The sequence below is a fragment of the Mesitornis unicolor genome, unplaced genomic scaffold, assembly GCF_000695765.1.
Source record: "Mesitornis unicolor isolate BGI_N332 unplaced genomic scaffold, ASM69576v1 scaffold35519, whole genome shotgun sequence".
Classification (NCBI taxonomy): Eukaryota; Metazoa; Chordata; class Aves; order Mesitornithiformes; family Mesitornithidae; genus Mesitornis; species Mesitornis unicolor.
In genome coordinates this window covers 1-25,569 of record NW_010208861.1, presented here as the reverse complement: position 1 = coordinate 25,569, position 25,569 = coordinate 1, and the positions used below count along the sequence as shown (strand labels likewise).

The 25,569-nt window shown below is 41.1% G+C and overlaps 2 protein-coding genes across 2 annotated transcripts; both read right to left on the bottom strand.

Moving 5' to 3' along the window:
* Positions 1 to 1,690: 1,690 nt before the first annotated feature.
* Positions 1,691 to 15,252, bottom strand: CDH26 (cadherin 26). Its single transcript, XM_010192655.1, has 15 exons — positions 15,220 to 15,252; positions 13,124 to 13,246; positions 12,502 to 12,663; positions 11,119 to 11,266; positions 10,305 to 10,471; positions 10,006 to 10,134; positions 7,904 to 8,089; positions 7,451 to 7,719; positions 6,685 to 6,827; positions 6,212 to 6,445; positions 5,454 to 5,681; positions 4,184 to 4,308; positions 3,699 to 3,773; positions 2,579 to 2,662; positions 1,691 to 1,891 (listed from the first exon to the last, which is right to left on the bottom strand). The coding sequence occupies exons 1-15, from the start codon at positions 15,250 to 15,252 to the stop codon at positions 1,691 to 1,693; spliced, it is 2,307 nt and encodes a 768-aa protein (XP_010190957.1).
* A 5,985-nt stretch (positions 15,253 to 21,237) lies between these two features.
* LOC104547086 (protein FAM217B-like) lies at positions 21,238 to 24,360 on the bottom strand. The gene is made up of 4 exons (XM_010192654.1): positions 24,266 to 24,360; positions 23,009 to 23,114; positions 22,827 to 22,912; positions 21,238 to 22,429 (listed from the first exon to the last, which is right to left on the bottom strand). Exons 1-4 carry the CDS (start codon positions 24,358 to 24,360, stop codon positions 21,238 to 21,240), a joined length of 1,479 nt encoding a protein of 492 aa, XP_010190956.1.
* Between the last annotated feature and the right edge of the window lie 1,209 nt (positions 24,361 to 25,569).

The following is a 25,569-nucleotide window of genomic DNA, read 5'->3' as shown; positions in this document are numbered from 1 at the left end:
GCTGAACCACTGGCCTGATTTGAAGTCTTTCATCTGGAATTACAAGTTTATCAGAGTAGTGATTTATTGTATAAACAGATCCTGCTGCTGGCATTTAGTAAAACTTAGCTGCCTGCCACTCAGTCAAATGCTCTTATTGCACTTGACTAAAGTTTCCAGCCTTGAATTATTAGTTAATAACATCTGAGCAAAAGCATACTTTATTGTTTAGGTAAACCTTGAAACAGAAGAACAGTGCCTTAGATACCAGACTTAGTGTTTGCCTTAGGCAAAACATTATTCTTTTAGCAAGGAATTGTAATAGAAGAGAAGTAAGATCTGTGACTGATTCTCTTATTGCCTGTATCACTTACCTAATGGCAGAATACTATTTCTGAGCTATTCTTTCCCCATTCATGTATTGTAACACTGATAGTCATCATACTCTAACTGAGCATAGTTCACTTGCATGAACTGAGACATGTACAACCCACACAATTCAGAAGTAACACACGCGTGGTTCCATATAGGGAAAGTTGATGCCATCCTTTCTTTATCACGGCATCTGTTTTATCAGTGGTGCTCATTTCATCGGTAGCTGATTAGAGAAGGTAGTTACTTGAATGAAAGGAACAACCATGCCTTGTCCCCTGTCAAGAGTTTCTTGCGATTTACAATAGTGTAATAATACCAACAGCCACCAGATGCCAGCAGCTGCACGCAAGCACTAAATAAGTGCCTGTTTTATGCTAAAAGGCAAGAATGGTGCCGAACTCTCTGGTCATTACGTGGTTGTAGTCACGCCAAGAGCAGAAGCGTACGTTCTCACAGATGTTTCAGTGTCATGTAGAAACAAAAGATCTCATCATAAAGTCAGACCCGCATGGCTGCACTAAAGGTAATCTTGGATTTAAAGAGACCACTTCCTGCAGAAAAGACTGTATGGCTGGCCTAGCTGGTAATTGCCTTCCCTGTTCAAAACTGGCCGATTTCCATATGGAACTGACTGGAATTTCTAGCCTAGTAGATCAGGTTTTTTGCTTTGCAAGCAAAATTTAAGATCCTTCATATCAGATCTTGTATTTGTGAAAGTCTGCACAGAATATGCCAAAATCACTCCATCTTCTCTTCAGAGTAGAGCAGGCCTTCCAGACATGTCACATTCTTGTCCACAGGTGTGCAAACAGTGTAGGCAGGAAGGAGAAAAGGCCAGGTACTCATGTTTAGCCTGGAGAAGAGAAGGCTGAGGGGAGACCTCATCACCACCTACAACTGCCTCAAGGGAGGTTGCAGAGAGGTGGGTGCTGGTCTTTTCTCCCAGGTGATGGGGGATAGAACAAGGGGAAACGGCACCAAGCTGTGCCAAGGGAGGTTCAGGTTAGAGATAAGGAGGAAGTTCTTTACTGAGAGGGTCGTCAGAGGCTGGAACAGGCTGCCCAGGGAGGTGGTGGAGTCACCATCCCTGGATGTATTTAAAAAGCAGGTAAATGAGGTACTTAAGGATATGGTTTAGGGGATAGACAGGAACAGTTGGACATTATGATCTCAGAGGTCTTTTCCAACCGAGCAATTCTGTGTGCGTGATTCTGTGTGTGGTGCAAACAGACTGCAACATTTTCAAGTGCAAATTATACTTTTTTGTCATATTTGGCAATGCTTTTGCCAGAAGCCTTTGCAACACCACAGCCACAGCCATCTGAAATTAAAGGAATCATGGAAATCTCTTCTGACAGATTTCTTCCAGAGCAGAAAACTTTGGTCCCAGAGTTTTCAAAAAGTCAACAGGCAAGTCCTCATTGCCAGTGCAGACAGAGGACAAGGAGTTACTTCGCTCTAGTTCTCCTTCCTCAGCGTACCTGTGAGGTTCGTAGATGGTCCCGTAGTCTTCCAGAGTGTTTTGGTAATACAGTTTCTAAAGAAGGGAAGAAACAATGCAGATCGTCATGGAAGCTCCTATTGCCTTTTCAGGAAGTAAAGCAATTTGTGGTATGCAAATTAGGGAGGTAAGCCGGGAGGTTACAGTGAAGAGTATGAGTCTGTCTCTGATAAGGAAGAGCTGCATAAGCACCAGAACGTGGACTTCCCTCAGAGTACAGCTGAGACAGAAAGGAGCAGTTCATCTGCCCTGGACCAGACTGCTATCAATAAATGTGACTGCGTGGAGGCGTGCAGTTTGGACCAGGGAGGCATGAAGGACAGGCCTGCGAACATGCAGTGATCGGACAGGACATGGCAGGAGGAACTAGGATTTCCCTGCTAGCACAGAAGTGAAAGAGCTGGCAACTGAACTTGAACCCTGCACAGTAAAAAAAAAAGCATTTTAGCTCCACCTCCCCACCTTGAAATATTTGTTATGGGTGACAGTAACTGCTAGGTGACCAGCCAGAGGCAGCAAGAGTCTAGGAGAGAGTACATTTTCAAGAAGGAAGAGCCTTCAGTGTTCCCCCACCAAATATATCCCTTGCTTTCGATTGTAATGCTTCTTAGATGCGAGCTGAAAGAGCAGCTGAAGCCATAGCAGCTTTCCAGTTACGCATTACTTGTTTCCAATTCCAACAAACCAACTTGACAAAGGAGGGATCCAACATCCATTTCTTACCTGACCCAGTACTTTGTCCACCGTCTGTCTGATGCGATCAGTGTGTCTTACTTGGTACGTCTCATAATTAGTGGACAGGTCATCCTGGAAAGCAGACACAGTATCTCACGTTTGACCAACATAAAGTCACCTGACATTGCTTTTGCATGAAAATGAATCCAACTGCCTTTCTCTGTTACATCCATTTCTCTTGTGCTTTCTTCTCCTGTCACATTGCAGCTTTTCTGTTCAGGGACTGTTTCTTCTTCTGAGAACATACTCCATGCATACATGAAGTCACCAACTGTGGCATTGCTCATATCCAGTAATTAACTATGTTTCTTCCTCTAAACGTATTGGATTCCTTTTTCATTAACAGCACCAAATATGACCTCAGAACTTTATAATGTCTGCTCACACAGGTAATCCTAACCCCTAAGTATGGTCTTAAGGATTGTGGAATTGGGTTCTCACATACATAAAAAAGTCTATTTTACATTTCCTTTGCCTGCTGTAAGACAGAGATTGTTCTTAAAGTCCCTTGGTGATCACTATGTACTTATGAACAGAACCCATGGCAGTCACCTCCTGACGTAGACCAGAATTTCCTTCAGGCATTCTTTGCAATAAGAATAGACATCTGTTAGAGAATACAGTACAAGAATCCACAGAACTAACTCAGAAGCCTTCAACACCCCAGAAGTACATCTTATATTCATAAAAATGTTCATAAATCCTGTCCACACTTTTACATGTTAATAAAAAGATGTTGACCAGCATGTTTTTGATAGACATCTGAAAAATGATGGTTCCATTCCACCTCTAGCAAGGACTGAATTAAATATTGTGCATACCTGTTCAGGTACTCTGATAAGAATTTTGGAAGAAATTGCACTTCCAAGTGTTTAGAAAAATAACTAATGAAAAGAAGTGCCAGTCTCAAACTGAAAGCTCCTAGAAAAAAATGAAGTTGTCAGAAGTATTTTAAATAGCAGTGGAATCTCCAACAAGTGACACTTATTTTTTAATTGAACTATATTGCATTGTTCTTCCCACTGTTATGAACACCAAACTGCATTCCTGGGATTGCCAATTTCTGTGCTTATAAAAAGGGCATTTCCATAAGGAAACAGAGAGTTACCTCAGCAATCACTTCTTTTCCTGCCTCCGCAGACACAGGTGGCAGAGCAGCATGATCTGTAACATCCAGCTTATCCTGCATACAGGGAGAGGGATGGTGTTAATAAGAAGCTGAACTAGGCTGTGGAGACACTTTTTTTGCAGACTATTGCCTTTTTCACCTTCATTTACTTCATTGCTGACAACACTATTATGGGCAGCGTGACAAGAGGTGACGTGCCTCCTCACTGCTGGATTCATCAGTAGGATGAGGCACCTGGGGAGGTCCTGCTGCTATTAAAAAATGGTAGGAGGGATGATAGTATGTCACCAGAGTAGTATTGTCCAGTCCATGCAGAACACCACTCCCCAGATATGCTTAGTGGCAAAAAAAAAGCTTTATTTTGCTCAATCCCAAAACCAGAGGAAAAAGAAAAGAGATGACTCGTACCAAACTCAGCCACTCAACACTGGTGGGGTAATGTGAGTATATGCTTTTGCACTTACTTGAGATAAAGACATTCTGCTCTCTTCATTATAGTTGATCAAAGACTGTTCACCTTCTTGAGGTGGAACAACGGGTTTGCTTTTAGATCCTGGCACACAAAACCGGCAAAGTAGAATACTGGAAACTGTTGAAACAAGAAAGGGACTGGTGAAATGGGCATTGAGATTAGATCTGTATGGCTCAGTACAGTGGGCTGGTGTGGTACCCAGCCCAGTTCCTAATGAGCTTGCTCAGAAACCTCCAGCAGCCTGGCTGTACAGATGCAGGGCTTGGCCTGGAGCGGTTCGCCTGCTCTAGAAAGCCAAGCTGGTGTCTCCACACAGCACTGCACTGAGCAGGTAGACATAGTAGGTCACTCACAGGGAGCCAGAGGAATAGTGGTCAGATAATCTAGTAATTTTTGCTTCAGATAAAGAATCAGTAATTCACCTCTTCAGTAGTAACCAACATGAGCTGTTACAGACGAAGCAGCTCTGTAACAAGCAGTTACTGAGTAGTGTGGCCCTATGGGAGAAATTCACTACTTCCAGTTAGCCAAGTCCATAGTCAGGTATTCAATTTTATTCAATGCAAGCAAGAATATTTACTTTGTTGTGGCAGAGTTCAGCTTAACAACACATTTATATTTCCCAGTCATCTTCTAGCCACAATATAATGATTTTCATGAGTTACGAGCTGAAAAATTCCACATGTAACCTTACATTTCAGGTATTTTCAGTTTAGATATTTTTTTTCCTTAGGTTGCTTGCTTGTATTTATTGTTGTTCATACAATGGAATTCCATGTCGTCTTCCCTTTTTCACCTCTCTGTGATACACAGCCCTCACCTTTTCACATCCCAACCGTGAGTGCAGATAAGTTTCACTAATCTTTCTAGTGTCTTTTACCTTGTGTTGTCAACCTTAGCTACTGCCTTCCTCTGCATTACACATTGTGCCATACTGTCCAGTAATTTGAAAGTTTCCTTGGCTATCAAATCAGATCTCTTCAGTTACTAGATGAAAAGAGCAATGTCTTGTGTCATAAAACTAAGGTCTTCCTAAAATCTGAATAGAGCACGGGTCATGGACCAGGACACATGGATGGAAACACCATAAGGAGTGCAGGTATTAACTGCTTGCACCTTGACTGCACTCTAACGCACTCAGGCAAATGGTCTTTCCCCTTAAGGCTGGTACATTTTAGCACATGTCCATGAGCTGCAATTGCAATGAGATTGAATGGGCAGATGGCAGGAAACTTGCACACATGACTTAGGAGGTTACTTACCCAGTAGTAGTAAGAAAACTGTCAGTATTATTGCAATGGCACCACCTCCAAGCCCCACTGCTGCTTGTGGAAGTGGAGAATCTTCACATGTATGTCCGTCTGGGCAAAAGCAGAGCCTAACGTGCTGATCCTGCCTTGTAGAAAATCCTTGCCTGTCTTGAATAATGATAGGCAGCAAGTAGTTCCCTTGTGGGAGGCTTCTTAACATCAGAAGTTCCACTGACTCCTCTAAAAAGAAGAGAAACAGATTATTTCAAGACTCATAGAAAGAAGTCTGACATTCTACAGTCCCTTCTGTTGATAATAAACAAACGTATTTGCACCCCATTCTCAAATCATTTTGCCAGTCTTAATGCACCATAGTCAATAGGACAAAATGACATCCCACTTTATTGCCTTGCTGAGCCTTCTGGGCAAAGAGATCCGTCCCAGTGGTGCTGCACTCTGGCCCAGCTGCACTGATAACCTCTAGAATTCATTAGGGAGTTAATCAAAGGCAGCAGTGGTTCCTCAGCTGTCTTATTCCCTCTTCTGCAATTTGAGCACATTGCTTCTGGTCTTGTCTTCAGCAGAGAAGAACAACGTAACCTTTTTTCAAATGGCAGGAACTTTCTATTTTGAAAGCTGTTCTTCCATGTCCTTTTAGTCTCACTGAGACTGAACAGTAACTAACCATAAAGGTAAGAGACAATGAAATAACTAGAGGGCACATGAATGACAATAAACTTCTCATGAAGGACATGAAAGGAAGAACTCACCAAAGTTCCTTCCTAATTTCCAGTTATGCTTCACATCTTGAGAGTCCTCAGCCAGCTCAAATGTAAATGGTCCAGAATGTGAATGGACCAGAGCAGGCTTAGCTTTTATAAGGAGAGTAGTCCCTTCTTTTTGGTCACACACATATAAAGAAGGAGCCGCTAATGTTGGCATATAATCATTAATGTCAGAAAAGTAAAGCAGGATGGTGCCAGTACCAGTCTGTAGTGGAATACCTAGACAGGAGCAAAAGAAACAGAAAAACACTCGTAACTGGGCACAGACAAAACCCAGTCCACTGACAGGAGCTCTGTCTGGTTTATCCTCCTCGTCACGCACAAGTTTTAGACATTAGGGTGTTCTTTGTTACTGTTCTCCACTTAGATCTTTAGACTCGCTATAATTTTCTATCTAACTTGCACCTCATCTCAGACAGTCTAAACACTGCTTGAATATTTTCTGTCTGGCTGCTTACCATGATCAATGGCATGCACGATGATGGTGTATAGGCTGTTGTGCACATAAGGAGATTCTTGATCAAATTTTTTTGCCACAGTAAGAACTCCAGAATTCTCATCCACGCTCAGCCAGCCATCTGGGTCATGGGCTAGTTCATACCTTAAAAAGAAAGGAAAATTTACAAGTGCCATATTTTCTTAAATGGATCTTGAAGTACAGAAAATTCCCACTGCATCTTTCTTCATCCTGCTGAGCTCTCTAGTTATTTTTACTTGTTAATGATGCTTACGTTTGTTAACAGACAGGCTGTGTTTCAACACAGCCAACAAACAGTTCCCCATCCAAGTCCCCATACCTTGTACAGGCCCATCAAAACTGTTCCTAGGGGCTAAGAAAGTCTACTTTCCTCATCAGATTACCATTCTTACAGCCAAGCATACCTTAGTGCTTTCTATGGCAACAAAATTTATTCATCAAAAGTAAGATATAAATAATGCAACCTGCTTTTAGGTAAAACCATTTTGAAGACAACAGAAACATTGAGCAACCAAGGACTGACTACACCTTTAAATTGCATCTTACAGAACCAGCTCTCTGGATCTACAGTAGTCTATCAGTCTACATCCATCAGTAGGAAACCTGCACCTCTAATGTATATTTTCATATAACTGTAAATATGTATGTGTGTATTCATACATGTACATATACCAAATTAAACTTGAAAACCTCTTTATATTCTTAAGCTATTTCTTATTCTGAGATTTAGAAGTATCTCCACTTACTTTATCTTATTAGGCACATCATCTGGATATGTGGCAAGGTACCTTCTAAATACTCTCCCAGGCATCATTGAATCTTCTTTTTGGACAGTAAGTATAGGAGGATGAAACCTAGGAGCACGTTGTGACTGTAAGACCTTGATGTTCACGGCTGTATTCGTGGATTCTAGGCTTGAGCTAGTCACGATGCCATTTTTACAGAGGAAGAAAGGTTCTTCATTTGCTACAGAAATGACAAGTCTCATCTCAGAGTCATCTTCATAGTTGAGAGGCTGAAAACACCAGGCAAAAGTCTGATTAACAGTTATGACTTTGGTTTGGCAGACATGTCTGTATGCCTGGAACTGAGAGATGAGCTGAGCACACCACACTCAGCCAAGATGCTAAGCTACTGGTCTTCTAATCAGACTGGCCACACTGCCCGTTGCCATGCTGTAGCTCATTACTGCTCCTTACCTTAATAATACTCAAAATGCCTTCATTTGTGTCTGGATCTGTCTCAATGGTGAACTGTTCCTTCTCATTGCCTTTTGTTACTCTGTATTTTGCTCTCCAAGCTGGAGTGTTAGGGGAGTCCTTATCTTCCACTTGGAGCCGTAATACACCTGGATGTTCCTGACCTGCTGAAATCTGCAGCTGGTACTGGGAGAGGAAAGGAAAGAAATAAGGACTATTTCTATTCCCCAAGAAGAAGAAGCTTGTTAGCCAGCATTCCACCACCAGAACATGTGGAGCTACTTTCACAGAATCACAGAATATGAGGAGTTGAAAAGGACATCGAAAGCTCCCCCAGTGCAACCCCTGCCAGAGCAGGATCACCAGAGCAGTCACACAGGAAAGTGTCCTGGTGGGCTTTGGGTGTCTGCAGAGAAGGAGACTCCACAACCTCTCTGGGCAGCCTGGGCCATGCTCTGCCACCCTCACACTGACAAAGTTTGTCCTTATCTACAGCTCGAACCTCCTATGCTCCAGCTTGGGACCATTGCCCCTTGTCCTGGCATTGGACATCCCAGAGCAGAGCCTGGCTCCTTCCTCCTGACACTCGCCCTTTCCAAATTGATCCCCATGAATGAGGGCACCCCTCAGTCTCCTCTGCTCCAAGCTCAAGAGCCCCACCTCCCTCAGCTGCTCCTCGTAAGGAAGATGCCCCACACCCTCAATCATTTTTCTGCACACACTGGGGTTATCTGCGGTGGTTCATGTGTCCCCAGTCAGAGCAAGTGACAGAGAACCCCTTCGGGAGTTACAGAACTATCTTTACTCCAACACATTCCCACTGACTTCATAAAGAACTTATTACTAATCCTGAAATTCATCTAGACTCAGGAGACTACTTGTCTCTCCTAATATTGACTATAGCAGTAGGTCCGTAAATACCACTGAGGCTTTTCACCCAAGATTGTCTTCTGCAGTGTAGGAGACATTGATGCATACAGGCTTTGGCCAGAACTCTTCTGCAGATTTTAAATACCTGACGTTGCATAAAGCAAGTGTGTGTGAGATTTTAGGTCATTTCTTCACAACGGTTTAAGTTTTTGATGGTGCAATGTAGCCAGCAGTTTGCCTAACTAGCACTCCAAAGACAGGCTAAGAAATGCCAGTTAAACCGGCTAAGGCAGAAATATGACTTTAAAGATGAGATGATAATAAAATGTAATTTATGTTTATGTTCATCATATAACTTGGTCACTGATTGAGATCTCAAAATTCAGACTCTTGCCTTCTAATATGTTAACAACACTGTCCTTGCATCACAACTTTTAAAAATGCTGTAAAGAATAATACACGTACTCAGACAGAGGGAACAAATCACTTCTGTGAGGATGGGAATTTATCTAGACTGGAGTTAATGATGATGAAGTACAGATTTCTAATTTTTTATAAACCTGTTTTGGCAGATCAACTAACCTTATTTCAGGTCTTCCAAACACCATTCTGCAGGTGGGAGACCTACCATAGTAACACACGGGTAAGCGTGTTTGCTTTCGTAGGTGACTTTGTGCCCACTGTGGTAACCCAGTATCTATTCTTACTGTTCACAACTTCAAATATTTACACATACCAGTGCTTGACGTGACTCTGCATGCTAGATGTGACAAGCTACAAGCACCCACACAGAATATGCCAGCAGAAGCATTGCTACCACACATAACTGCCCCATCGAGATGCACTGATTTTGTAGACAGGATGGCTTAGAGCCGTTGAGGTCTTCAGAGATCAAAACAGGGATCTTTCAAGAGTAGATTGTAATCAGCATCTTAGCTTCTCAGATGTTAGAGTAAGCTAGTCTGTCAGCATCCTTATGCTAATAGACAAAAATCTTATAGTGCTATACACAGAAAACTAACAAATCACTCTCAATAGTCAAGCATTTTCTTACTGTCCACATTTTTAAGAGATGTTTCTTGTAACACATAAAGCCCATTTGCAGGTAAGTGTTTTGGTCTGCTTCTGTAAGTGTCTGGGGACTCCTATTTCCACCACTGAATGTATAAGCAGTTGGAAGAACAGAAGTGTATTTAGGAAAGCTCAGTAAAGCAATAATGTCTTTTTCTTACATAGGCACTAGTAAATACAGGGAGGTGGTTGTTTGCGTCTTCAACAGCTACGTTCACTGTTGCAGTAGATGACAGCTGGGGACTTCCATGGTCAGTGGCTTTAATCAGAAGTTTGAAAGAATTGGCGGTCTGAAAAAGAGAAGAAAGGAACTTTAAAACCTTGTTCAGAAGCAGTTTCCACATTTTCCCAGTCACAGCTACAAAACTGGATGTGAGACTCTCCCTCCCCTTATACCTGGTTAATGTGTAGTGAACTCGTTCATGCATTAAGTGATAAGAAGTTGCCATATGTGCATCACCTTATAATCCAGGCATGCTGACAGAAGTATTAATCCTGTGGTAGAATCAATATTAAATGTGAATCCATCTGGAAGAGGCATTTGCATACTTATTGAATAGGACACCTGAGAATTCGCAGTGCCCTCTTCATCTTTGTCCAAAGCAGTAACTTGGAGAACTGGCTCAGCTAGGATGAAGAATTGAGACATTAACAGAAGTATTTAGTCTTGACATGCTGTTTCTCAGGTCTATCCGCAGGCTCTTGAACACACAAGTCTTAAGAAAATCTGTAACTTCTCCTGAGGCTCTGGTTATCCCTGCAAAGGTTCTGGCCTCAACCGCATTTGGGGAGCAAATCTACCTAAAGTAACTGTTAGACAATAAAGACCTAACGCACTCTTGACTCTAAAACAAGAACTTTCACCAGTTTTATGCCAGCTCTTAGCCCACTCCTGAGGAGCTGGCACCACACACACTTGTCTACACACATAGACTAAGTCTTTGTCTTTCTGAAACAGTCTGACCAGCTTCTGTGAAGCAGTGTGCATGTGCAGGTTCCAGATCCACAGTTCAGATTTGTCTGTTAAAGTCTTGGCTTGCAGAAGCAGAAATATCTTAGGAGTTTTTCCAGAATATCTCTAACTTTATGCTAAGGTGCATTGAGGTTAAACAAACAAGAAGTCAAGCAGCAGGGAACAGGCCCTAAACCCCCACGTGTTTAAGTAAAACCTGGGGAGAACAGATTTAGTTAAAAAGGAAAAAGAAAGACAAAGGAATTGAGAAGAGGGAAGTCATACACAAACCAGTAGTATCCCTTGTTTGGTTGGCACTTACCTGTACTGTGGTTCTCTCGTATTGTAATGCTATATTCCTCCTTTGGAAACTTGGGTGCGTTGTCATTGATATCTTTAACCTTTATCTTGAAAAATAAAGGGTGGTCCAATGGTTCACCAGTTTTTCTGTACACAATATCGAAATGTATCTAAATGAGTAGAAACACAGGTATCAGAACTGAATGAACAGTATCATTTAGATGTTGGAATGGAAAAAGAACATTTCAGTTCAAATTATGAACTTTGAAGCTGGTTCAGTCATAGCTGGCTAGCATTTGGCATCGAGTTGCACCACTAAGTCATTTCACCCTTCAAAGGCAGCAGATTCATAATGGTCATCCTGTGCATTAAACAATACTTTAAAAAAAAAATCAGTCCCTGGCTCTGGATCTGGGTTATTTGAAATGACTGCTTAATATAAAATACACAAATATTCCTGGGGCCCAACTAAAGAATGCTTTCAGATGTGAAGTAGTTATTTGAGTAGTACGTTCAGTTTTCTCTAGCTGCATCTCTATGATGTTTTGTGTCCGTATCCATGAATGTGCAGGGGATTCAATACTGAACGCTGAATTCTCCTTTGCTACACTTATTTCTGCTTGAAAAACAAGCCCAGAGTGTCTGCCCTGGAACAGCCATGTGTCCAGTGAGGAGAAATAGAAAGATCTCCAAAATGCATCTTTTCGTTATGGAAAGCAAGACCTTGCACAGAAAGCTGCGTGGAACAGTAACTATTGATTGAGTACAGTTAATCCACACAGACACAAGTAGAAATCAGCACAGAATAAACTTAAGGAGACCCCAACTGAAGATTTTTTCCAAGAGGAAAATAAACCCACGCTCACATATTTCATTCATACACTTGTTTTCACATTCCTTTCATTACATTTACTGCTGATGAATACTCTTCTGCTTTTTAAGGAGAAACATACACCTACTTTTAGGTAAGGTTTCTGCAATACAGCTTTGCAGCTCCTTCATTGTAATCTAGTTTTCTATAATGTGTAACTATTTGCTTTGATTCTCTTGATAGGAATTTTTCTGGCCGCTGTAGCTGTAACATACTTCGGATTTCAGGACAACCTTTTCATTTTTTAGATCATGATCAAGGGTCTTACCAAAAATAAGATAGAAAAGAAGCGTACAGATATTTGTGGAAGTCCAAACATGCCGCAAAGCTTCATAATCAGTAGTGGTGTGGAAGTTACCTATTGGTCTCTGCTGAGACAATCATCTTAGCATTTATTTAGGAGCTCAAAATAAGAAAGAGAGGTATTAAAACCTGAAAATTTTATAGGTGTGTCTCATTCTTGTGAAGCTTTTAGCCATAAGAAAGCAATTAATATTTGTGATCAGTTTTAAGTATTTTTTTTAATTGTGTTACCTTAAATGCTGCAGTCTTCTCTCTGTCAATGGTGCGATGTACGTACACATGTCCATTTGCATCATCTTCTATAGAAAACAATCCAGCCTCTGGAGGTTCATCTACTCCAGGTCCACTGATTAAGTATTTTACTGATGTATTAAAGGATTTGTTATTGAACAGCTTTTGAAAAGAGAAATAGCACAACGCAGTGTGAGTAAGGAAGACAGAACTGAAATGAAAAGACTTTAGACCAAACCTCTTCCTGCCACTTTCGCTTTGCAGATGGGGCCTTGCTTGCAGGCTTGGTCTCAGCCAACTCAACATCTCTCAGGGCTGCAGCATCGCTCCTCTCTGCACAGTGCCGGTTTGCAGTGCTGTGCAATGGCTCCCTTACCTCTCCCACTCTGCGCTCTTCTTTCCCTGGGTATGCCTGCAGCTTCCCATAGAGAGGAGCAATAACCCACCCCACCACACAGCTCTACCCAGCTCTATGTACTATCCAACTTCAAACAATTAAGTGGTTTGTTTTTTTTAAATGGTGCTGTTTGATGCACAATTCTTGCCCTCTGCTACCTTTGGTATTTTACTTTAAAATCTAAGTGAGGTTCAAGAAAAACTTTTACTAAAATACTGTTTGTACCTGTCCAGCATATTTTGGGAATGGTCCTTTGTCCTCCTCTTGAATATCAATGGTGGTGATAACCCAGGTCCTTTTTGTGCACTCAAGAGGACGTAGACTGTCTAATTGATAAGAATCTATCCACTATTGGATAAAGAAGTGTATTTAGTGTCATAGTTTCCATATTAACAGTTGTGTATCTGTTTCTTTATAATATTGACTACAAACCTGAATACTTTTCTTTCGGATGGCTCGTCTTAAATGGAAATTTTCAATTTTGTGAGAAAAACTGTTGGCAGCAGTAACCTTGTGGAAAAAAAAGTGACTGTGAGAAGTGTGGTTAGCTAGAAATTATTGATATTACCTAGGAGGAATTTGGCTTCACAGTATCATATTGATCCAGTGCTGGCAGCATTGTATTAAGTTGTATTTAACCCTGGAAACCCCACAACTAGCATCCATCCATTCCATGAGAGCTTGGATAGTGATTTCTCTGGTCAGGCGATGCCAGCCCCAGAAACAGGCAAACTCCACATCTAACAGTCCATGCTATTATCTCTATGGCTTCTCTCAAACCAACTATTTCCAGTTTTCTAAATATCCGTGTCTCTCTCCCTGTGTCTAGTGCTCCTTTAGAAGTTGTCTGGAACTGACAGGACATAAACCTTCTGCTGGAAGAAAGTGAAGTCTGGGGAGTGTTTCAGGTTCTTAGAGGCTCTGTCCTGTGAGTCCAAATGTTCCAAAGAGCTGATTTACCAAAGAATGAACACTGGACCAAAGTCTCTAATATAGATTAATAAAATGAGTATTTGAGAATGGGGACTGTACCCTAATTGGTCTTTTGTAAGCACAAGCTTTCTGCACCAGCTTCAAATACTGATTTTATTTCAAAGCTTTCACCACAAAGGAGTATAACCATACCCAAATTGCACTACTGCCATTAGCTTACAGGTAACTGGTACATCTTCCTCCTAGTTCTCACTGCTTTCATCGGAAACCTTGGAGGTTTGTGACTCATTCCATCAAATGACTCCAGTGGCATTTAAAAACAAAACAGAGTTCTTGGTGCTTAGACTTGGAGGAAGGTTGGGCCTTTACCCCGTGACCTTTTTCTGAAGAAACAAAATACTCATACAATTGCCATGGTTAGAAACTTCGCAAGCAATGCGGGTTCACCAGTAATGCCTTGGAGCTGCTCTGCAAAGCTGTTGTGTAACGCAGGGAAAACCTCTGTAACGTAAAAAGAGCAAGCAAGGCTTTAACTTGGCACTTGTGGGTAGGATTTCACAGAATCACAGAATCACAGCATGTTAGGGATTGGAAGGGACCTCAAAAGCTCATCCAGTCCAATCCCCCTGCCGGACCAGGAACACCCAGATGAGGTTACACAGGAAGGCGTCCAGGCGGGTTTTGAATGTCTGCAGAGAAGGAGACTCCACAACCTCTCTGGGCAGCCTGGTCCAGTGCTCTGTCACCCTCACTGAGAAGAAGTTTCTTCTCAAATTTAAGTGGAACCTCCTGTGTTCCAGCTTGTGCCCATTACCCCTTGTCCTATCATGGACAAGCCTGGCTCCATCCTCGTGACACTCACCCTTTAAATATTTATAAACATGAATGAGGTCTCCCCTCAGTCTCCTCTTCTGCAAACTAAAGAGCCCCAGCTCCCTCAGCCGCTCCTCATAAGGGAGATGCTCCACTCCCTTAATCATCTTTGTAGCCCTACGCTGGACTCTCTCCAGCAGTTCCCTGTCCTTCTTGAACTGAGGGGCCCAGAACTGGACACAATATTCCAGATGCGGTCTCACCAGGGCAGAGTAGAGGGGGATTTATCAGCTTTGTTCCAGGCTCAGATCTACTGGAGAACCCCAGACAAGCTGCTTTCCTCTTTGTGTATGTTTAGACACTTTTGATGATATTGGAAGCTTCAATTGCATCTTTTATGCTGTCCATGCAACCGCCCAGTGATCCCTGGCAGGAGGAGCAGGGAAACCCCCTTCCAGGAGCCCTGACTGGGTCTGTGGGCACAGGAAAGTGGGGACAGACAACGCCGTCCGTGCATCCGGAGCCCTCATCCCTGCGAGGGGAGCGCAGCACCCGCGGCCCCGTACCACACCTACCTGCAGGAGAAGCAGCACGGCGAGCACCTCCATGGGACGCGGGCAGCACAGCAGAGTTTGTTGTTCCTTGGAAGTTTATACAACGCCTTATTATAGCTGAAGGTCTTTTCCCTGAGGGAATACCTCCAGTTTTGCTATCACTTGAGCAGTCCCAGAGGACAAGCAAATATTTCCATTTCGTCAGACAAAATTAAAAAAATAAAAAGGAACTGGCGCTTTTGTAAAAGCGAAACGACCCAAAGCAAAGCTCGATCCTCCTCAGGTCTTTTGTTCAGCCAGTTTGAAACTGCCATTTCCAGCGTAACACAAAACAAATGTGCCTTTACTGCACTTTTATCACGATTATACAGCTAGAATAAAACATGTGGCGTTACTTGACAGTTACTTGGAAATGCTGTTTCCTGATAACTTCAGAGTTGTTTGCTAACATGAAACTTTATATTTAATGGGAGCTGGTTTTATTGCCATGTCCAGGAGCACTACTATTATATTACTTCAGACTTTGAACCAAGAAAAAGTTCTGTAAAAGCTTACTTGGAAGCTGATAAAAACACCACTAGATTGTCCTGTTCCACTCAAAGCCATCAACCAAGTATGAATTTGTACACCTGCAGCTGAACTGCCCACTCAGCGTGTGAAAAATGCATTTTAAATAAAACCATATAAAGAAGCAGGAAATGAAAACTTAAGTCTTGCAAAACCATGTAAAAAGAAGGCCGAGTGGCAGAGGGCATGGAGGAGGTCCTGGCTTCTATGAAAACAACTGTTACAGCATTTTCCATTCTCCTGCATCGCTTTTGCTGGGCACAAGGAGGTTTATTCTTTATTAGAATTGGAAAATAAGGAATTTAGTGTTCTGGAAGTTGTGAAAGGAAGACTCGGGGAAGAACTGACGTTCTGTTCCAGGGAGAGGAAAAGCAATAGATCATGTCAAATAGGCCAGTGTTTTAAATAAAAGTGGGCGTGGGGAGGAAGGCAGGCAGATGGTCTTCTGAGAGGCACTATTAACGGGACTTAAACAGGCTTAAACAGCAGCACAGCATGGAATGGTTGAGACATCAGGAAAACCTCCAATAGCAAGAACCTTCAGATTGTAAAATTCTTGTGAGATATCTCACAGAGGAGTTTTGTGAAGCTTAACATAAAGATTGCAAAAACAACAAAGGGATTTCCAGCAATAGCAAATGCCATTTCCCCCCTTTGAATCTCTCTCCCTTCATTTTCCTCTTGATTAGTCTGAGCTGAACATATGAACATGCAGTGTGTGAAATTAAGTTAGACATACTTATCCATGTACACTAGCAACATGAGAACGTGGTTCTCTGCAAGCATCTACCCACGTCTCTGCTGTTCGTTGGATCATGTTCTGAGTGACCTGGAGATTTTAACAGAGAAAGTGAAACTCATTGATTAGGGCATTAAAATAAAAAGGTATGAACATGCTGAAGTAGTTTTTTCCTGTTATTTTCACCTATTATGATGCCTTAACACAGCCACTGCAGAAGTGACTGCCATATGGAGGAGAAATACTCACGTAGTTTTAACCACCTAGCTTGGCCACTGGCAGCAATACAGCTGAGAGATGCAGGGCTGTGAGCTCTGCCCTACACTGCAGTGCAGTGAAGAAATTTTCTAGACGAAAAATTCAGAGGTGCCATCTTGTGGATTATTAAAAAAATACAACTAAGTAACAAATAGGCAGTACCTCACTTTTAATACAGTGAATATACAGTAACTTCGAATTACAAGATCACTTTCCAATGAAATTACTAGCAAAAATAGCCACAGAAAGTTCAAACCAGTAAGAACACATCATTACCAACATCAAAATCTGGGCTGCAAATTTTCAGCTAATCGAGTTCCAGTCTTTACAGATAAATGGTCTGTTTAGTCAATGGGAGCAACAAAGGCTAAATACCTTTAAAATAAGGCAAAACACAGTACATTATAGACAATTTCATAATGCAGAAATTTCAACTATAATGTCAGCTTCAAAGAAACTAGCACGTATCGATTGAAAAAACTGTCCAAATACTCTCAATCTTCTAACAAGATCCTTTAAATGGCAAATACAAGAGAAACGTTACCTCAATCAACAATAAATGAAACAGAAAGGACACAAGCAATAATGGGATTACAGCATAATTAAGCAGTCTGGAGTCAAACAAGACAGTTCAGTCCCATGAGAGAAGCACACCCACCCCCTGCAGCATTACAGCCCCCTGCCGTCACCTTGGGTCAGCAGCACAAAGCAGAGGGGCACTGGCAGACACGGGCAGAGGGACTGGGAGCTGCAGCATCCTGGGACAGGCAGCGGTGGGAGATGTGTGCTCCCTCCTTCTGGCCACCCCTTTGCTCTGCACTCAACGATATCACTAAGAATACTGCTGAGACTTTTTGTGTCTGTGAGAAACACAATTACCCCACTTCCCTGAACTCCTACCACCAAACATGATCTCTCATTTGGAAAGAAAAATACAGTTCACTTTATCAGCCTTAACAAGTGGCCACCCCATGATTTAGGATACCAAACCAGCAGCAGGGATTGATCCAAGTCCTCCTTGCAAGGCTCTTCCACTTGAGGAAGATGTGAAGCCCCTCTTCCCAGCATGGTTCACATCATTCACACCACCATGACCCCTTTTTGGAGCATGAATTCTGATTTACTGGAGAGGCTTGGTGTCTGTCCTGCCGACTGCCTCAGGAGTTGGAGGCTTTGTGCAGAAACTTCAGACCTGCTGTGTGTAACTGAAAGCTACCACAAGGTTGGCAGGGGGACGTACAGGGGATGTAAAACTTTAAGTGATCGCAGTATTTCACTGCAGAGATGCAAGTAATTAGGAAAAAAGAAACATGTCAAGAGAAAAACAATATTGTTTTAAAGCTTTTCATTTTATGCATTAAAAATACAGTATAGCACTACAGAAAACTATACATATAGGACTAAAATTCTGTTTCTTCACATCTTTGTAACAAGGTAATTTCATCAAAAACAACAGAGTTGTTCAGTTTATACTCATATAACTGAAGTACAATCTGCAAATGCAACCTGAGTATCTTTGTTCTGTAGGCATTACTACAGAACATTAAACCTTTACATTCTCTAGGAAAAAAAAATAATCACTCTATTTAAATATCTCACATCACAGTAAACTTGTTTCTCAAGAAGCACTGTCAATGCAAGGCTTAGACATACATACGATCATATTGCTAAACATAGTTCAAAAAATACATAAATGACCACACAAACCTGTGCTGTAGAAGTATTTCAGTTCCAAACTGAATGTATTTGATGGAATAAACTTTTCTGCTATATTCAGAAGTGCTTCTAAAGACAATATCCCTCAATACAAAATGAAGGAAACGTAACCCATAGTCCTCTCCCTAAAAGGAGCTCTTTTTATCTATAGGCCCAGAACATAGCTAAAATGGAAGCAAAAGTGCTGCAGGATAAAATCCAACCCTTGCAGGTCGGCTTATGCCAAGAACTGTTTCTTGAGGCAAACACAGAATTTCTATTTCTGTATGCGAACAAAGAATGTGTAAGAAGTATCAAATCAACTAACAAAAATTAGACTTGTGTGATTATTGTGCAAGACAAACTTACTTGGCCAGATCACAGCCAGCACTTAATGTTGAACAAGTATTCACTTATTTTAAGTGGCATCACCATCTCTACCTGCTTTTAGTCTCTGACATCAGATTCATGTCCATCCAAAAGCACATTAAAACAAAACTTTCCTACGTCTGTGAGAAAAACCTTTTCTCAGTGCCAATCGCCTTTGCTCTGGTCAAAGCCCACTGAAACACTAGTTATTCTTTAAGAAGTGATCATGCAAAATGTGCCTGTATCTACATGCCCTCCTAACCTAGGAAAGCATCAATATAGAGTAACATTTCAGAGGAAAATTTAGCATACACTAATACCCAGTGCTATAATAACATGCTAAATTAATTACAGCATCTAACAGAATTTGTTTAAAAAAACTGCTATTTTGATTATTGACTTCATCCTGCTCACCTTGCTTTTGGTGCTTGTAACAGTGCACTAAAAGAGCATACTAAAATCGTGCACTAAAACGGCGTACTAAAATCGTGCACTAAAGTAGTGCTTATTGGCAAGAGCAGTCCTAACTTTCACTACTATTAGTCAGGAAAACTTGACTAATGAAGGCTTGTGGAATTTGGCCAGAGCTTGAAATTCTAGCACAGGATGCAAGAACCTTTTATCTAAAAAAAAAAGCTGAAGTACATGATGAGTCTGGAACAAAACAAACGGATGAAACAGCAACAATAGAATGTCCTGGTCCTCTGCAGCTGCTGGTGTTGAATGCCAACCTCTACCTTTCACCACACCTCTGACACAGCCAGTTCATTTTTCAGCATGTCAGACTAAGTTTCACTTTAATTGCATAGAGCTGAATGTACATGCAACTACAATTCGTATTAACTGTAACCTCACAAATACTAAATATGGAAATATAATATTGTATATTACATTTCTTTCCTTTATCCATTTAAAATTTCACATCTGGTCTCCAGGAGACTAGGAAAAAAAACCACTAAAAGTATTTCTTAGACTATTCCTGAGCAGTGTTTTATGTACTGTAAAATACTCTAGTTCATTACATTTATTAATACTCTCACACTTTAAACTACATATAAATCCATGCTTTGAAGTTTCACAAAGCTGAAGATCTGGTAGGCACAATGAGAGAATAGAAACAGCTAAGCATCTTAAAACCAAGATGAAACCAACAAGACAAGTGCAATTTAAATATATACACGATGTACTCTTTAGTATTTGCTACTTTCTCATTTTCTATCACAATGTGAAGGATCCACTTGTAAAATCTGGTCCATCAGACCTCAGCCCACTTCTCAGAAACAGTTCACTGCTGCTGCTGGCTGAGGATGAAGTTAATGCTGCTATTTAATTTTAAAATGGAAGTACAAAATATCCTCTAGAATTTCATCTTTATCAAGATTGTGTCCCCAGCTGCTGTGATTGATTTGAAATTGTAACAGCTGAACTGACACTTGAATACTCACTGATATAGTAATCTTGGGTGACTGAAAATAGATATCCGTTGTATCAAAATATATATTTCCTTGAATTTACAACAGCCTTTACATTCACCATCTAAGAATCTCTTTTTATGTTTTGAGAGGCTAAGGGTTCTGAAAATTAGGTGACAAGAGTCTCTAGGAATAATCTCATTCTGCATTACTCACAAATATCCAAGTGCAATTTGAAACTTGGTCATTTCCTCTAACTGACAAAAAGCATCAAGGCTTACAAAATTAACTTCAAGGAAAGCTGTAAACACCGTGAAGATTTCTGGGTATAAAAATATGCATTCAGTTCTCTTAATCTGTTACTATCGAAGCTGTCTGCTCCCTAATAATGTTTTGTTCTAAAAAGAATCCTTTCTACATTAAAATACTTCAAAACATTATCTCCATTCTTATTAAAAAAAAATCTAATTCATTAAAAAAATCCAATTCATCATCATCTGCGAAGAGTAAGTTTGACGTTGCATAGACAAGCATGCTCTATTATTTTAGAAAACCAGTTGAGTCCTTTTCCATCAGAAACCACCACCATCAAACCTGCCTCACAAAAATAAGCACTTCTGTTCAAGAAAAAGAGCATGGATCCAGTTCTCTCAAACACACCAAGGTAACACCCCAGACTTCAGTGGACTTCAACTGCAGGACATGTTATAATTATGTATTTTTCTAAACTTTCATACTCTGCTTCTATTATCTTCATTGAGCAATCATAAATATTTTTGAGGAAAGACAAATGGAAGACACTTGCCTTCAGGGAAAAGATTTCCTGTTGGCCTTGCTGGCTTAAGATCAAATGCATTGAAATGAACAGTGCTGCCTTAGAACCAGGCATCAAGAACCTATTTTCTCAGGATCCTCCTAGGAAGAAAACATGACCCTTCTGCACTGGCCAAATGCTTTCTAGCAGTCAAGAAGCATCAACATTCACTAATAAATTTTTCTTCATTTAAATTTGCATGATGTTTGCATTGTGCCATTTGTTTTTATTTTCCTGTCCCCTATTGTTTTTTTAGAAGGAACATAACTGTTGGTATTGCCATTTTTCTTTGGATTTGCACACGCGTATGTTTTTAAGCCTTTCATGGGAGCAGCTGAACCATGGAATACTAGGGTTTGCTTAGGGGGTCTGATATTACCAACACTTTGAATTTTAGAACCATTCTCAGAGGGCTGCATATTGAAAAGCTGCTGCTTTGCAGTAGGTTTTTTTGTCAGTTCACTTCTCACATCACCAGGTTGTCTCTGAGAAGACAGTCCACATCCCATTCTCTCAGAAAGTTTCAAGCGACCTGGATGAGAACGTAACTGGTGACTTTCTTCAGAGTATGAATCTCCCCTGTGACCTGAATAGCTTCTGGGCAGCTTTGTAACACTTTCTTGGGGAACCATTTGCTTGGTAGACAAAGGGCTGAGCAATGCTTTGCCTTTGCCAGGGCTTTTTAGGGTACGGATGGAGCCGGGAGCAGTCTGTGGCCTGGCTTTGGCTGCCTTTCCTTTCTCATTCTGTACAGTCTGCATCTGCAGCCATTCCAGCTGCAAGAGGCGATCAATGTATTTCTCAAGAAATCCTGTTGGCTTTGGTCGAAATTCAGTTTTACCCTCTACATTAACAAAGATGGCCAGTTGCTTCAAGTCCCATGAGTTGAAAGGAGGTGGGAGGAAGTCTGGGTAGTAATATTCTGATTCCTTAAAACCCATACCAGGGGCATCTTCCAAACAAACTGGATCAATTTCTTCAGCTCTGAGAATGAGTTCTGGTGGCGTGCAGGGAGATGGGGGAATGGGAATCCTTTCTGAATCAGAGAGATCACTGGCACTATCATCTTCAGCATCTTCTTTAATAATTTGTACCGATTCAAAATCAAGAAACATTTCATCTACAGATGCTTCTTGCCATTTAGAAGAGCATGGACCAGCTTCAGCAACATGTACTTCGTTATTTTTTTCCAACTGTTCTTTTTTACTGCAATAAAAATGCTGCACTGGGACATCTTTAACCCTACAGAAGCTACCTTGTGTGCTGCCCTTAACACTAGGAGGGATCCTGTGCAGAAAAGATTCATTTTGCTGCCTTTCTGGGAGACTCCTCTTTGGTCCTTGTACTCTGTGGAGTGATGTGCAAACACTTGGGATCCTAAATAAAAAGAGAGATTGCATCCTGTTACAATGATTAATGCCTTTGAAACAACAATTTACAAAGGTCTTGCTAACTCCTTCAAGGACATGTATCTACATGAATGAAGCTAAAACTGGCATGGAAACTCTGTAACAAAGTAGCAAGGTAAAATTCATGTTTTTGGCAGAGACAACACTGTCTACTACTGGGTTTTTTTGGTTTTATTTTATTCTGGTTTTGCCTGAGAACTCACTAAGTAAGTTTCCATATTGATAATTTGTTGACCTCCTAAATGCTGAATTCTGGGACCAGTTAAGTCAAGGAGAAACAGAGAAGCCATGATTTCATCACAAGCATTTTATATACCAGTTTGAAACGTGCACAAATTAAATAGGCAATCTTAACATACAATTACCTTTTTGACTGAGTATTGTTATCCAGCTGCTTTTTTCCCTTCTTAAAAATACTTGGTTGGCTACCATCTTGAGTGTCGTGGTAAGTCTGAAAAGATATGAAAGTATGCGATGTAATAACAAGAAGCTGACATAAACGAAGTACCCCTTTTCTGTAAACAACAACAAAAGAGGAATTATTTACCTTTTCAATGGCACTTGATACATTTTTGCCTAATCTTCCAGGAGAAGACTTCACATGAGAAATTGGTTTATTTAGTCCTTTGGTGCTTGGATGGCTTTTTCCATTACTGTAACAAGCAAGGATTAAGCAGAGTATCACATAAATGACAACATTCAAGATAATCAGAATGATGAATCATATGTATTGAATACAATAATACTTTACAGTGCAATTCAGTTTAAAAAAGAGAGAAGAGTTGATTGCAACTATTCTTAAAGTCCATCAGAACTACGCCAAGATCACTTTTTATTTTTTATACTACTAATGCAAAAATAAATAATTCCATCAGATGACAGAATAATAGAACTTGGCCCTTACATAGAATCCTCTGTCAGAGAGCACCAAAGTTACTTTGGGGATAATGAATAGTAAATATTAGAGACTACATATTTAACTACTAATTTCTATAGTACCCGGTGCATGGTCCTACTGCAATTCAACAAAATTAATTATACATTTAATTAACAATTTATAATTAATTATAAATTAAATCTTGCTTGCCTTTCTCATTTGCATACTCTCAACAAAATCTAAAATATTATTCCTATGAAGTAAAGGAGTGGAAGTGAGCAGGGAGCATACGGTCTATTCTGATATTAATACAAACTATTTCACAAACAAAATTCACCATTTCATGTTATACTGGTGGTGTGGAAATAGTAGGACAAAATGCAAGCAGAAAGAATTACTGATTTGGAGAGCTTAAAACTAGAATACATATTTCCTCGATTAGACCAGATACATTTTTCTGGAAGCACACAGAATTATTAAATCAGTGTATTCTGTAAGAATAAGAAAACAGTGTTTGTTCTGCAAACAAGAAATGTTACTGATTTTGAAAAGGAAAGCGCTAAAATGTCACTTTAGAATTGGAATAAACAAACTCTGCTCTCCCGGTCTATTCTAGTTTGACTGCAGCTCAGTTAATTTGTCAGGCTGTGCCTCTTGTTCAGTTTTTATGTCACTATAGTCAGGTCTTTTAAAACAAGACATGATTTCATCAATTCAAGAGCTTATAAAAGATGAAAATAAGTCTTGTGCCTCCAGCATTGATGCAGTCACCTCTGTCACTCTGTGACCGGCAGAATCATACTGCACAGTCATTTCTGTTGCAGGGAGTCAGAGGAGAGGATGAGAACAGTACAGCCATGCACTTATTAACTAATCTACAGTATTTAGAGACTTTTTGTAACTAGAAACAGAAAATAATTTCCTTACTTTACCATTCCTTTGTGGTTTTCATTGATTTGGTTTTCCTTTTTCTGTGTCTCTTTGTGCAGTAATAAGGGATATTCTTGAAGGCCTGGTCCCATTATTATTCGTTTTAAAGGGTATTTGCACCTTTATTTTTACATAATCTTCAAATGACTCCAGTCTTTTGGGCTGGTAAGACAAATGTCTCAAATGCACGCACCACCATGTCCTAGAGATGCAGTAAACAAACACCATGCACTTCCTCTCAATGTGATTCATTTTTAAAGCAGTAAGATAAACACAATTAGCTACCACACAGTACTGGAAAACAGTCCCCTCCCCCAGCGCTCGCTTAGTGGGAACCAGCATCATTTGCCTTACTATTGCTGATCCCTGCTGCGCTGTCATTGCCCTGGGTACCGAGACGAGAGCCGAGCAGGGCTGGCCGTGCTCCCCTCCCAGAGCAGAGGTTGGCCACAGATGCTGCGGAGCCCAGCAGGCCAAAGCTAGCCAGGGCAAACGTTGCTGTGGAAAACCCTGCTGCTGCTGCAGCCACCAGCAAACCACCGAGCTCTGAGAGCCGCAGAACCATTTAGGTTGGAAAACGCCTTTAAGATCATTGAGTCCAACCATAAGGACTCTACACAGTTTACAAGCCCACCCGTGAAAGATTGTTGGTAAAATACAGGAAAATATCTGAGGGTACAGCAGTGTTAGAGGAGATAATTTTCATCATGTAATGTGCTCCTCATAATTTTGTTCGTCCTGCACAGCATTACATGTATTGTCTGGAGCCAAGTATCACAGCCAAACGGTGGTGGGTGTTTCTGCTCTTAATTTAACAGGAACAGATGATCAACTGCCCGCCTTCTGTGCGTGCTGAGTTGTCCTTTTTGTGCCAGCAAATACGCTTTTTCTTTACCCATATATATCACATAATAATTATCTTTCTTCTTTCTCTCGGTACTCATAAATTCCTACTAAAAATAGCGCAGAATTTGTAGCATTCTTGTCTTTTCCAGGAACTGCATTCCCATAGCAGGGATGCAGAGATAGGACTGCAAAAACTCACAGATGACTGGCACTAAAACACCTCTCCTCATCCACCTTCACTTTTTGTCGCAGTGCTACTTATATATTCATATTCACATCTGTATTTACGTATCTCTTACACGCCCCTGTTCTCGCTCTCCCGGCCGCGGCGGGGACGCAGGGGATGGCGCCTGTTCCCAGCGCCCACCGGTCCCACCGGGCGGAGACACCCGGTTCCCCCTAGCGCACTCACGCGCAGCGGACCGCCCCCACACATCTCCTGCCCTTGCTCCCCC

Bases quoted from the DNA above. Each gene is read 5' to 3' on its own strand.
- CDH26 (XM_010192655.1), bottom strand. From the start codon at position 15,252: ATGGAGGTGCTCGCCGTGCTGCTTCTCCTGCAG. The intron at 3,774-4,183 runs GTAAGTGCAAAA...CCCTGTATGCAG, and splicing joins GCAGAATGTCTTTATCTCAA to GATAAGCTGGATGTTACAGA. The intron at 1,892-2,578 runs GTAAGAAATGGA...TCCCTTCTTTAG, and splicing joins TGGACAAAGTACTGGGTCAG to AAACTGTATTACCAAAACAC.
- LOC104547086 (XM_010192654.1), bottom strand. From the start codon at position 24,360: ATGGGACCAGGCCTTCAAGAATATCCCTTATTACTGCACAAAGAGACA. The intron at 23,115-24,265 runs GTAAGGAAATTA...TGCTTGTTACAG, and splicing joins AACCACAAAGGAATGGTAAA to TAATGGAAAAAGCCATCCAA. The intron at 22,913-23,008 runs GTAAATAATTCC...ATATCTTTTCAG, and splicing joins TATCAAGTGCCATTGAAAAG to ACTTACCACGACACTCAAGA.